General features: G+C 30.3%; 1 protein-coding gene across 2 annotated transcripts; it reads left to right on the top strand.

Moving 5' to 3' along the window:
- Positions 1-4,456: 4,456 nt before the first annotated feature.
- nmrk2 (nicotinamide riboside kinase 2) lies at positions 4,457-8,686 on the top strand. Of its 2 annotated transcripts, XM_073849065.1 has the most exons (8): positions 4,457-4,599; positions 4,681-4,771; positions 5,463-5,511; positions 6,707-6,875; positions 6,962-7,033; positions 7,114-7,220; positions 7,298-7,383; positions 8,268-8,686. In XM_073849065.1, exons 1-7 carry the CDS (start codon positions 4,574-4,576, stop codon positions 7,381-7,383), a joined length of 600 nt encoding a protein of 199 aa, XP_073705166.1. In that variant the 5' UTR covers positions 4,457-4,573; the 3' UTR covers positions 8,268-8,686. The 2 variants fall into 2 exon arrangements, with proteins under 2 accessions (XP_073705166.1, XP_073705167.1); XM_073849066.1 differs by lacking the exon at positions 5,463-5,511 and having other exon boundaries at positions 4,550-4,599.
- Positions 8,687-14,301: the final 5,615 nt, after the last annotated feature.

The following is a 14,301-nucleotide window of genomic DNA, read 5'->3' as shown; positions in this document are numbered from 1 at the left end:
ACACCAATTTGCAATATCAAGCAGCGAAGCAAGCTATTTTGTACAAAGCTTCTCTGCAAGGAATGTATAGCTTTATTCTAGAACCGTTAGAGGGCCAAAGGTTGCACTGTGTATCTTCAATTCAGTACTCAGTAATTGTTGTATTGGGCATTGACACGTGTCCCAGCAGGCATATGTTGTGAGCTGTTCATAGGTCATGAATGACTCATTTACATCTGATCTCAGAATGGCAGGAACAAAATATTACATACAAACGCAACCTGAGACCCATCACCTCATGCTTGACTATATGAAATGTCAAGTCATGCCTGGAAAAACTGATGATTTTCAATTTACAAGGCTTTAACCTAGTTTACAAAGTCAAAGGCTGTCATTGTTTAGAAAGTACACAGCATGTTTTATTCAAAGCATGTAGCCAAAACAAGTAAACAAATTAGGTCCCAGTAAAAAATATTACTAGATAGGCCTACAATTTAAAATTTTAATAATGTATTAATAAGTGCTTTAGAAGTATTGTTAATTGTTGGTTCATGTTAACTTACAAATGGAGGCTTATTAAAAAGTGTTATCCACGTTTCCATATTTATTTATTTTAAAATAGATGATAATATATAGGAATTACATATGAATAATATGCATATTGAAGAGGAAATATTTAAGTCATACTACCCTGTTCTATTTTATTCTTTGAAGGTCTAATTAAATATGCAGTAAAAAGCATACATTTTGTAAAAATTGTATTATATTAATATACACAGTCAAAAGTTTTTGAACAGTAAGATTTTTAATGTTTTTTACTCTCCAAGCCTGCATTCATTTGATTCAAAGTACAGCAAAAACAGTAATATTTTGAAATATTTTTACTATTTAAAATAACTGTTTTTCATTTGAATAGATTTTAAAATGTAATTTTATTATTTTGATTTCATGTCTGAATTTTTAGGATCACTACCCCGGTCTTTGCTGCTCAAGAAACATTTATTGTTATTATTATCAATATTTAAAACAGTTGAGTTATTTTTTGTAGGAATCTTCTACATCTATCTGAAATAAAAAGCTCTTGTAACATTATCCACTTAATACCATTCAAAAGCTTGGAGTCAAGAATATTTTTTGGGAAAGAAATTATAGAAGTTAATACTTTTATTTAGCAAGGATTCTTTAAATTGATCAAAAGTGATGATAAAGACATTTATAATGTTGCAAAAGATTTCTATTTCCTTCTGAACTTTCTATTCATCAAATAAACATGAACAAATTCTACTCGGCTGTTTTCATCATAATAATAATATAAAATGTTGTTTTTTTGACAGCTAATCAAAATATCAGAATGATTTCTGAAGGATCATGTGACTGGAGTTATGATGCTAAACATTCTGCTTTGAAATCACAGAGAAAAAAATACATTTTAAAATAAATGCAGGCTTTGTGAGCAGAAGAGACTTTAACAACATTAAAAATCCTACTGTTCAAAAACTTTTGACTCAAGTCAGTACATATAGTAAAATTTGGTTAGTTTACTGTCATAAAAGGAAACGTCTGTGACTCAAGTCATTCATTTTTCATAAAATTTAAGTGTGTCTGTCTTTTATATATTTTTTTTTTATTAGGGAGCGCTGACATAAACTTCAAAACTTTTATTACTCTTGTCTCCTCAATGTCAGACGAATGATAATTATGAATGACTGAAAGATAAAGGATCATAATTTAAGTACAGTATGTTAGAATATTAACACTGTTGTAATAGTCATAAAATGAAGTGAAATGTTAGTATCATCATTTACACTTGGACTCTGAACATGAATTGAGTTTAATTAGATGCAGATAATGACCAATGACACATTTTGTGAAATCATTTGGTGACCCGTCTTATATATATATATATATATATATATATATATATATATATATATATATTATTTTTGCATTGGATTTGGCCATACATACAGTTTGTTTGTTTACTTTTTTATAAATCTAGGTAAGCAGCAAACAAGGTTTTGAAACAGAGCTATTCCCATTGGTTCCTTTGCTATTGAATTAGTAGTCTGGTATTTTTGTGAGTTGCGTCAGAAGCGTTTGTACCATGTCACACACAGACATCCCGCCAAATATAGCTCTGGGTCTGCTGAGAGCTGGTTAGGTATGGAACTTTTCACCTCAGTCCAGGGAGAAAAGTTCCCTCGTACCGTGCCAGCAAGACGAGTTAAGTAATTGGAAACAATCTGATCGGGATGGTCAAGTATCATGAGAGGAAACATACTGAAATACCACGTGCCTTAACATTTGGCTCTGGGATCTGCACTTCCATTTAGGTGGAGAGTGTGACCATAATATAATGATTAACAGCCATCCATGCATACTAGCAGACATAAATCAATCAGAAATAGCTCAGCGTTCTCTTTGCTGTCTGAAACATCAGGCTCAAACATTCTGTGTTTGTACTCGATGATACTGAAAATGAATAATCACATGTGGGATTCTGGCCAAACTGGAGTTCACCAGGTAAAATGACCCCGAGCTTAAATGTAGGGCAGAAATCAAGTGGGAGGATGAGTTTAGAGACAAAGGCGTTCAAGAACATGCATGTGACCCTGGCACGATAATAGCCAACAATACATTGTATAGGTCAAAATTATTGATTATCTTTTATGAATCATTAGGATATTAAGTAAAGATCATGTTGCATGAAGATATTTTATAAATTTCCTACCGTAAATATATTAAAATGTAATTTTTGATTAGTGATATGCATTGCTAAGAACTTCATTTGGACAACTTTAAAGGCGATTGTCTCAATATTTAGATTTTTTTGCACCCTCAGATTGCAGATTTTCAATAGTTGTTCAATAGTTTATTTATTCAGCTGTCAGATTATTTATAAACCTCAAAGTCCAAAAATTTACCCTTAAGACTGTTTTTGTGGTCCAGGGTCACATATTATACTGTACATCAATTTACATTACATCGATATCACCATTATTATCATTATTAATATTTTAAATAATAATGGTGATGGGAGCACCGGGTTACATATAAAATCATAATAATAATACAATTATTTATATATGAAAAAAACTATTTTATTAATGATAATATGGTCTGTTGTAAGCATTACGATTAGCTAATTTATTGTAGTTGTAGTCTGTTTTTAATAGGGGTTTCATAATTGCAATTTACTGCCTTGATTATGAAATTTAATAATTAATTTCATTAAACAATCAGTCAAAAAAATTTTTTTAAAGAAGTCTCTTCTGCTCACCAAGCCTGCATTTATTTGATCTAAAGAATAGCAAAAACGGTCAAATTTAGAAATATTTTTACTATTTTAAATAACTGCTTTTTATTTGAATATCTGTTAAAGTGTAATTTATTTCTGCGATAAAAGCTAAATTCTCAGCATCATTACCGCAGTCTTCAGTGTCACATGATCCTTCAGAAATCATTCTAATATGCTGATTGCTGTTGTTGTTGTTGTTATTATTATTATTATTATTATTATCATTATCAATATTATCCATAGGATTCTTTGATGAATAAACAGATAAATAAAATGCTTTTGTAATATTATACACTATACCATTCAAACCTTTATTAAAAAGATAGAAATTTATAATTTTATTTAGCAAGGATGCTTTAAATTGATCAAAAGTGATGATAAAGACATTTATAATTTTACAAAGAAATTATACTCAGCTGTTTTCAACATAACAATAATAATAATAAATGTTTCTGAGCGGCAAATCAGAATATTAGAATGATTTCTAAAAAAATCACGTGACACTGAAGACTGTAGTAATGCTGCTAAAAATACAGATTTGATCACAGAAATAAATTACATTTTACCATATATTCAAATAGAAAGCAGTTATTCTAAATAGTAAAAATATTTCACAATATTACTGCCTTTGCTGTACTTTAGATCAAATAAATGCAGGATTGGTGAGCAGAAGAGACTTCTTTAATAAATAAGAATAGAAAATACAATTTTATTAAATGTTTTGTAAATATTTTGTCAAAGATCCAGGCTATAACTCGCTTCCAAAACCTCTATGGGAAGTTTGTCTAAGCCTTTTAATCACACCTTTGATTTTAATACTACATTATGATGGACTATAACCTGGATCGTCATGTAAATGAAGTGTTTATTCCTTTTACCTGCGTTTAATCACGTCCCTCATTTCGGTAGTCTTGGTAATGCGTGTTAAACACAAACTATGTGCTAGCTGGCATGATTTGGTGGTATATTTCCACTCTTTAATTGCCCCTCAGAGCAGCGCCGTCGCCTCAAAACGCCCCCACCGTGCGCGCGACCCGCTGACAGACGCAACGCGACAGGTGCGACGCTGGAACGCCGCCAGTATGCAAATGAGCAAGACGACTCAAACGCTGATTGGTTCTCCGAAAGCGGCCTTATTGGCAAGCGACCCACGTCGACGTGACGCAAAGCCCAGCCGGCTATATAATGAAGGCGAAAGCTTAGTCCATCAATGAAATAGTAAAGAGAGGGAGATTCTGGGAGAGACTGAAAGCATTCCCGACTGTATTCGGAAGACCAAGATTAAAAAGGATCAGAATGAAGTTTATTATTGGAATAGGAGGGTGAGTAACGTTATTCCACAAAATCTGAATTGGTTTTGTATGATATTATTGTTTATTAAATGTGTAACGTTGCCTTCACAGCGTGACCAATGGAGGAAAGACAACTTTGACGGGAAGACTCATAAAGAACTTACCAAACTGTTGTGTTGTACATCAAGATGATTTCTTCAAGGTATGACGAGAATCCACGTTTTTACTAATTAATGAATTTATGTAGACCTATATTTATAGTATTTGGATGCATTTTAAGTTTGATTTACACATCCAAATACTTCTAAATCATTACATAGAATAGAAAAGCATTTCCAAAGGAGGAAAAAGTTAAAGACGTTTAGGACTTAGCCATTTGTTGTGTTATGGATCCATTGTCCATATATGCTGGTGTTCTCCTGGACAGCCAACCTCAAAGACCCAACAAATGAATGCCGAATGAAGTGTCTAAAATCCAGTACAGTCTAAGTCTAGCAGGCATTCATTTGCAAGCCTAATTCCACTAATATGATTCTCTTGCTCATGCATTTATCATTCTGTGGCATGTAAGAGGATCTGGCAACCCTCCACACCCACCATCTCTCTCTGAGCGTCCACATCGATATTTTTAATAACACTTAAGTGCATCACACACACATTCCTAACTGTCATCTCAAGAATCGCATTGGTTTGACATGACATGCTGGTTATTTCACTAGACTATACTAGATAAATCACTCCAACAAATGCATTAAAGCGCATATGGCGCACTGCAACCAAATTGAGTTTCAAATCACAGACTAGCCTGAGGGCTTGGCGTCACATGTCCAGGTGGGACCAGCACTGCCTGAGCGATCTACACCTTTTTGTTTTATTGGTCACTGTTATTGCAGCCCCAAGATCAAATAGAGCTCGGGGAGGACGGCTTTAAACAATGGGATGGTAAGAGTGGCTTTCGCTGTGGGAAGAGAAACAGTAACGTATTCCCACCTTTCCATAACCATTCTGATGTTTGCATTGATGTAACATAAACCTAAAACCCAGCAAAACTTTGTCTTACATTGCACGTCATAAGCTTGGACACACTTAAAGGAGTAGTTCACTTTCAGAATACAAGTGTACAGATAATACTCACCCCCTTGTCATCCAAGATGTTCATGTCTGTCTTCAGTCGTGAGGAAAACATTTCAGGATTTTTCTCCATATAGTGGACTTCTATGGTGCCCCCGAGTTTGAACTTCTAAAATGCAGCTTCAAAGGGCTCTAAATGATTGCAGCCAAGGGTCTTATGTAGCAAGCGATTGGTTATTTTGTAAAAATGAATTAGAATTTATATACTTTTTAACTGAAATGCTACTCCGGTTCAAAATAGTTAGAGTATGTCGAAAAACTCCCATCTCATTTCTCTAACTTTAAAATCATCCTGCATCGCTGTTCTACCTTTTTTTTTTTTTTTTTTTTTTTTTTTTTTAAAGGTGTTTGATCTTCTTTGCTATTCTCTTTGTAAACACCGGGTCGGTACTTCTGCAGCGAAGTAGGACAAATTTGAAGTTGGAGGAGAAAATGAGATGGAGGTTTTTCGACACACCCTAACTGTCATGAACTGGCACTCACAGAGCGTTTGAGGTTAAAAAATATACAAATTGTAAATGTTTTTAGAAAATAACCAATCGTTTCACTAGATAAGACCCTTTTTCCTCGGCTGGGATCATTTAGAGCTCTTTGAAGCTGCGTTTAAACTGTATTTTGGAAGTTCAAACTCAGGGGCACCATAGAAGTCCACTGAAATGCTTTCCTCAAAAAACATGATTTCTTTACGAGTGAAGAAAAAAAACAAGAACACCTTGGATGACAATTTTTGTTCTGAAAGTGAACTACACTTTTAATGACTAAAATGTGCTTCGTAGGTCAATCTAAAGTTTAGAATCTTCTTTTAAAGTCTTAACTATTTTATTTAACAAGTGTGCCCAAACTTCAGACTCGCAGTGTAAATTTGACTCACAGTCCTGTTATGTTAATTATTAACATCCCTGAATAAGAAGAAAAAAGACATTTAGAAGAGTAATGCACAGTTTTATAATATTCTCATTATCCAAGCATGTGAGACACTCCTTGTCTTTTTTGTCTCCTTGTTTAGTGATCACCGCCTTGGACATGGACGCCATGGTGAACACTGTTAAGGGATGGATGGAGAACCCGGTGAAGTTCGCTCGCTCCCACGGCGTGACCGTTTCGCCCGACGGCTCGGACCCTGAGCGGGACATCCACATACTTATCATAGAGGGATTTCTTCTTTATAATTACAAGTAGGCGTCTTCAGAGTCAAATTGCTTTTGTTTATCTTGCATAGATGTAGGAGGTTGATGGGTTTCGTCTTGTTTCCAACCTTTAGGCCTTTGCTTGAGGTCTACAACAAGTGCTTCTACGTCACCATTCCATACGAGGAGTGCAAAAGGAGAAGAAGGTGAGATTTGATTTTGAAAATCATATGTTTATGGATGATTAAAGTTGATGGTTTTCTAACATCGGTCTGTTTCGTTTCAGTACGAGAACTTACACTGTTCCTGACCCTCCTGGTCTGTTTGATGGCCACGTGTGGCCCATGTACTTGAAACACAGGCTGGAGATGGAAAACAGCGGTCTAGATATCCGTAAGTCCACCAATCTAGTGATAAAATGGCATTCGCAAGCATTGTAATCTGTAACTCACGACAATTCGTGTTTGCAGAATATATGGATGGAATGAGAACAAAAGATGAGCTCTATAACCAAGTTTATGAAGACATTCAGAACTCACTGTTGAATGTCTTATAGGTAAGATCCTCCTTCTTTTAATATCACACTGTTGCTCAAAAACTTGGGATCTGAGCTGATTTTTATCTTATGCTCAGTTTTTATTTTAATATACTTTAAAATATAATTTATTTCATCAGCCATTACTTCAGTCTTCACTGTCACACGTCACAAATCATAATATACTTATTACTTTTATTATCAATACTTTTTCAGGCTTCAATGATGAATAAAAAGGTAAAAAGAACAGCATTCATTCAAAATAGAAATCTTTTCTAACAATATAAGTATTTACTATCAATTTTTATCAATTTAACACATCCTTGCTGAATAAAAGCATTAATTTCTTTCAAAGAGAGAAACATAGAAAACATTTAATGACCCTAAACTTTGTTACAATTGTAACATTGTTACAAAGTTTTCTATTTTAAATAAATGCTGTTCTTTTTAACGTTTTATATATCAAAGAATCCTGAAAAAAGCGTCACATGTCCAAAACAATATATATATATTGATTATATTTCCAACATTGCTAATAAATCAGCATATTAGAATGATTTCTAAATCATGTGACACTGAAAACTGCAGTAATGGTGCTGAAAAACAGCTTTGCATCACAGGAATAAATTATATTTTCAAGTATATTAAAATAAAAACCTGCTATTTTAAATTGCATTAACATTTCACAATATTACAGTGTTTTTTTTTTTTTTTTTTTTTTTTTTCTTCTGTAGTTTTGATCAAATAAACGCGGCCTTGATGAGTAGAAAAGTCGCATTAAAAATCTTCCTGATCCCAAACTTTTGAGTGGCAGTGTATATGATTTATGTCATTGTAGATGTTTTTTTTTTTTTTTTCTTTCTTTCTTTCTTTTTCTAATCAACTTTTCCTTCTTGTCTTCACAGCATTGGAATGAAGATAGAATTGTAAATAGCATCCCAAGTAGATATGGCTTCTGCCACTAGATGAATTTTTGTAAATAAATACTAACTTATTAAGTGATGGCAAAAGCCTTTGATTTGTTTTTTTTATTGCTCTGTGTAACTTTTGTTTTGTTAAAAACAAGCATTACTCTCTGGGATGCCCAGAGATGAACAGTATGGCAATTATGACTTTGTTTTCATTTCACTGTAACTAAAGCTTTATTATCTTCAATCAGAACGGACATTTGAACCCTTTCTGTGTTGTCTTTTCATTCTCAACATGCATGGAAAACATCTGGATTTTTATGTTTACAATGTCTGAACTGTAATGGAGGAATATAATGGACAAAACATACAATATTTAAGTAAAAATGTTGAAATAAAAACACAGTAAACATACATTTCATGCTGTGTTGTCATTTATTCAATTTTGTCCGGTATATTAAATTTAATCTCATAGTTTGTGCCATTTTACCTTATTTAGGCTCATATATTTTATTTTTCAACACTAATGGAAAAAAATTAATTCCAACATTTTAATGTTATATTATCATTTAGGCTATTTAATTTTGTCCAACATTAAATTTCATCTCATATTTTGTGTCATTTTACCTTATTTTGGCTCATATGTTGACTTTTTATTTATTGAATCCGACATTTTAATGTAATATTATCATATAGGCTATTTCATTTTGTCCAACATATTAATTTTAATTTCATAGTTTGTGTCATTTTACCTTATTTAGGCTCATATATTTTATTTTTTCAACACTAATGGAAAAAAATTAATTTATATTATCTTTATTTTTATAAGTTATATTATCATTTAGGCTATTTAATTTTGTCCAACATTAAATTTCATCTCATATTTTGTGTCATTTTACCTTATTTTGGCTCATATGTTGACTTTTTATTTATTAAATCCGACATTTTAATGTAATATTATCATATAGGCTATTTCATTTTGTCCAACATATTAATTTTAATTTAGGCTCATATGTTATGTTTTTATTTATTATCTAGGTTATTTAATTTTGTCCAGAATATCACATTTCATGTCATACTTACTGTAATTTTACCTTAGGCTCATATATTGTATTTGTATTTATTAATTCCAATATTTCAATTATATATTATCATTTAGGCAATTTAATTTTGCCCAGTATATTCAATTTCATCTCATATTTTGTGATTTTACCTTATTTATGGTCATATGATGTATTTTTACTTATTAAATCCAACATTTTATGTTATATTATCATTTAGGTTATTTAATTTTGTCCAAAATATTTCATTTCATATTTTGTGTCATTTTACCTTATTTATGCTCAGATGTTGTATTTTTATTTATCAATTCCAACATTTTAATGTTATATTATCATTTAGGCAATTTAATTTTGTCCAGTATATTCAATTTCATCTCATATTTTGTGATTTTACCTTATTTATGCTCATTATGTTGTATTTCTATTTATTAATTTCATTGTTTTATGTTATATTATCATTTAGACTACTTATTTTTTTCCTAAATTAAATTTCATGCCATTATTTTGTTATTTTACTTTTATTTAGGCTCATTTTATTAATTAATTCTAACACATAATGATATATTATCATTTAGGCTATTTAATTTTGTCCAACATATTAAATTTAATCTCATATTTTGTCATTTTACCTTATTTAGGCTTATATTGGGTATTTTTATTTATTAATTCCAACATTTTAATGATATAATACTATTTAGGCTATTTCATTTTGTCCAAAATATTACATTTCATGTCATTTTACATTTTTATGCTCATATGTTGTATTTTTATTTATTAAATCCAAAATATTAATGATATATTACTACATAGGCTATTTCATTTTGTCCGGAATAGTACATGTCATGTCATTTTTAGTGTAATTTTACTTTATTTATGCTCATATGTTGTATTTTCATTTATTAAATCCAACATTTTTATGTTATATTATCATTTAGGCTACTTAATTTCATATTTTGTGTAAATTCTCGTTTTAGTTTGTTTATATTTCATTATAAATTTACATTTGGCTCCATTATATCCCTCCATTACCATATCAAAAACACCAAAGGAAAAATACTTGTATTATAAAGTGTTACAAAGGTTCTGATTTTACATTTACTCAAACATTTATTCAAAGTTATTGCCATATTATAACAGGAAAACAAACACATATCAGGCACTCGGACACAAGGTCAATGTGTTGGTATTTATAGCTTGTATACAATGTTAATAGGCTACTGCATTTTATTGAAGTACATCCAGTGCTCACAAACAATCAGAACATTCACTTCCTTATTTTATCCTCTGAACAACACTGGTTTATTGATGTACATGCATGCATTGTGTCTATAGCACAGTTAATTATTTTCTCAAGCCATAATATTATTAATATCAACAGACAGAAAGCACTTTAATCATGTTTGATGCATGATATTAAATAGAGGAATGGCAATGGGCATCGTTTCTAATCGTTGTGTAACAGTAGGCCTCTACTGGCGTCCGTTCATACAGACTGGAATCTAGTACCAGGTGCGAGTGACAAACATAATCACCACGAGCTGTGAAAGCTTTTATGGATCAAGGTTATCTCAGTTTTGTCTCATTTTAGTATCAACGCTTGCAGGCTCCAAGTGGATCAAGCGAAGACGTAAAAAATCGCCTGTTGGAAACGCGATATGTAGACGATTCCTCCGGGTTGCCAGGTTTTCACAACAAAACCCGCCTTATTGCGTTTTGGAGGGGGTTCCTCGGTAAAAATTGCGCTTTGGGAGGTAAAAAAAAAAACGTTTTTTTGGCTGGGTTCCCCTGGTAAAATTTGCATTCCAGGGGATAAGTATAACGTTATTGAGGTCGCTTTAACCCGCAGCAACAGTGAAAAAAGTGCATCGAATTTGCCGAAAAATCGCGGACTTGGCAACGCGGACGGCGTCCAGTCGTGACGTCATAATGGGCGTGGCGACGTAAAACATGTCGGCGAAAAAGTTTGTTGTGAACGGTAATGAATGATTTTTAAACGTATTTTTACTTTCAGTGCTTTACCTCAGCAATATTAAGGCGATATTATACGACAGAGCTTATATTCAACACATTTAATCATGAAACGAATTGATTTCCAGTTGTTGTGTCTTTTCAGCATCAATTTTGTCTCAGATATTTCTCCTACATTTCAAAAAACAATTTCTTAATAATTAGTATTTATGTCTTGTTTTCCATTACAAGAGCTAAATATAATTATATATATGTATATATATACTTGAAAAGTAAAAAGACTTTAGATATTAAAATGATCTTGCCTAAATATTTTAACTAAATAAACTATTGTAATAAATGAAGCTCAGTGAAATTAAATATTTGTCAGTGTGGAAAAAAATAATAATTTAAATGAATTCATATATATGAATTTTAGTGAATAGTTATTTGTGTTTGTATTTTATCAAGCAATTAATAACACTTTTGTGATAGCATCTAACAACAAAATACACATAATTTTTTTTTTTCAGATGTCTGTAAATAGTTTCACTAAAATTAAACGCTTCATGGAATAAATTATTAGTGTTTTATATATATATATATATATATATATTACTGACAAAAAAAATTAAATATTCATTTCTTTTTAAATAACTACATTTATTCAGTAACATTAAATAGGAAAATATAAATATATTACATAAAATGTAAAATATAAATTAAATATAATATTAAAATAGCATGGAATAAATAAAAAATAGATAGATATATTTAATATTTTTTATAACATTTATATTTAAAAAAAATTCAAAATATACAAAAAATAATATATAATATATTTAGATAGATAATATATTTGCAAACATTTTGAATCATATTTTAGCAAAATATACTTCTGCCTTTTTTGTGTGGTCAGAAAAATAAAATTAATTTAAATTAATTCATATATATATATATTTTAGAATTTTAGTAAATATAGTTATTTGTTTTTGTATTTTATAGAAAATTTTGTAATAGCATCTAACAAAAAATACACAATAAAATATAAATTTTTATTTAAATGTCTGTAAATATTTTCACTAAAATTAAATGGAATAAATTATTAGCATTATGAAGTAAATGTAAAAATATAAATAGATAGATAGATAGATAGATAGATAGATAGATAGATAGATAGTAGATCAAGTAAATAACTTTGAATTAAGAATGTTTAAATATTAATATAAAGTAAAACAAGACAAAAATATAATAGTTGCAGTCTAAAAATTGATTAATTTAAAAATGAATTCTGACTGTGACTTTTGAATGCAAATGTGTTGTTTCAGCCAGTCCCAGCGCATTTTTGACATCCTTGAGACTCAGGAGGAACATCAGGTAAGAGTCTCTATTTGCAGTCGTCCAGGTGATGGGACAGATTGTAAAGCATGTGTGTGACTGTACTGGATTGGAGAGTATCTGATGATGCATTGTCAGGAGGTCTGGAGCGCGGTTACGTGTGTGAGCCGTTATATTTAGGCCACATTCCTTCGGTGTCAGGAGAGAAGGGCCCGCTGCGAGATGTAAATAGATGTGCACGCTCTGATCTCTAACCGCTTCGACCCCGTGTCACTGTCACACCATCAGACCAAGTGCCTGGACCACGAGGTCTGGCTGGGGGAAAGGTGAGAACGTCTTTGACGTCATGGTTTGCACAAAGGCCTCAAAATGGCAGAAGTGCGGCTCAAGTTTAGGCCTATTTTAGTTCGCATTCACATGCTTTCAAAGGCGGTTTTCAACATTTTTAAGTGCAGCTCATGTGTCGCTGAATCATTAAACTGCTCCGTGTGAGTCTGCAGGAAGTGATGTGTGGGGGACTTTTGCTGCTGAGTTTGTTGTCACACACCCTCATATCTGAGATAGCTGGAGAGCAGCTGTTAATGTGTGAGGGACATTTCACTCATATGCCAGATGACAACGGCATTTTTGGGTTCGCTCAGATTATTATTAATAGAACTTGACACTTTCGAACAACCACATTGTATTACTATTATTATTATTATTATTATTATTATTATTATTATTGTTTGTCCAGGATTGTTAGGAAATATTAGCGTTTATATGGAGATTCAATATTCTGTATAAATGTCTAAACTTAAATCTAAAGCTTTATGTAACATTACATGGAGTTATGCAATTTTTGTGTTTGTATTTTATGTATATATATATTATATAATATATATATATATATATATATATACTTTTGTATTTACAGTATCTTGTATCTTGTATTTTTTAATTAACATCTAGTGACGAAATACACATTAAATTATGTTTTTTTATTTATGTTTTATTTTTATGTTTTTACTAAACTTAAATAATTTATGGAATAAAATTATTATTGTATTATATATACTATTAGTAATGAAATAAACAAAAATATTCATTTCTGTTTCAATATCTGTAGAATAGAAAATAAACCTGTGACTAGAAAATTAAAATTTAAATATAAAATCAAATTTGAATGAAATACAATATTAAAATAGTATAGTATATATATTATATATAATATATATATATAATATATATATATATATATATATATTATATATTAATGTATATAATATATCATATATTCAGAATATATAAATGTAATTGTTTTATATATATATATATATATATATATATATATAACATATATTAATTTTAATTAATTAAGCAATTTATAACATGTTTGTAATAGCATCTAACAACAAAATACACATTAAAAATAAGTTTTTTATTTAAATGTCTGTAAATATTTTCACTAAAATTAAATAATTTATTCATATTCATTATTATATATATATATATATATATAATATATATATATATATATATATATATATATATATATACTATAGCAACAAAATAAACATTAAAGTATTAATTTATGTTTAAAAAATATATATATTAGTATATATTAGTGAATATAAGTTATTTGTGTTTATATTTTATCAAGCAATTTATACAATTTTATTGTAATTTTATGTAATTTTTGTAAT

This window comes from Garra rufa, chromosome 10 (genome assembly GCF_049309525.1).
Source record: "Garra rufa chromosome 10, GarRuf1.0, whole genome shotgun sequence".
In the NCBI taxonomy this organism is placed as follows: Eukaryota; Metazoa; Chordata; class Actinopteri; order Cypriniformes; family Cyprinidae; genus Garra; species Garra rufa.
This window is presented reverse-complemented; position numbering and strand designations above follow the sequence as displayed.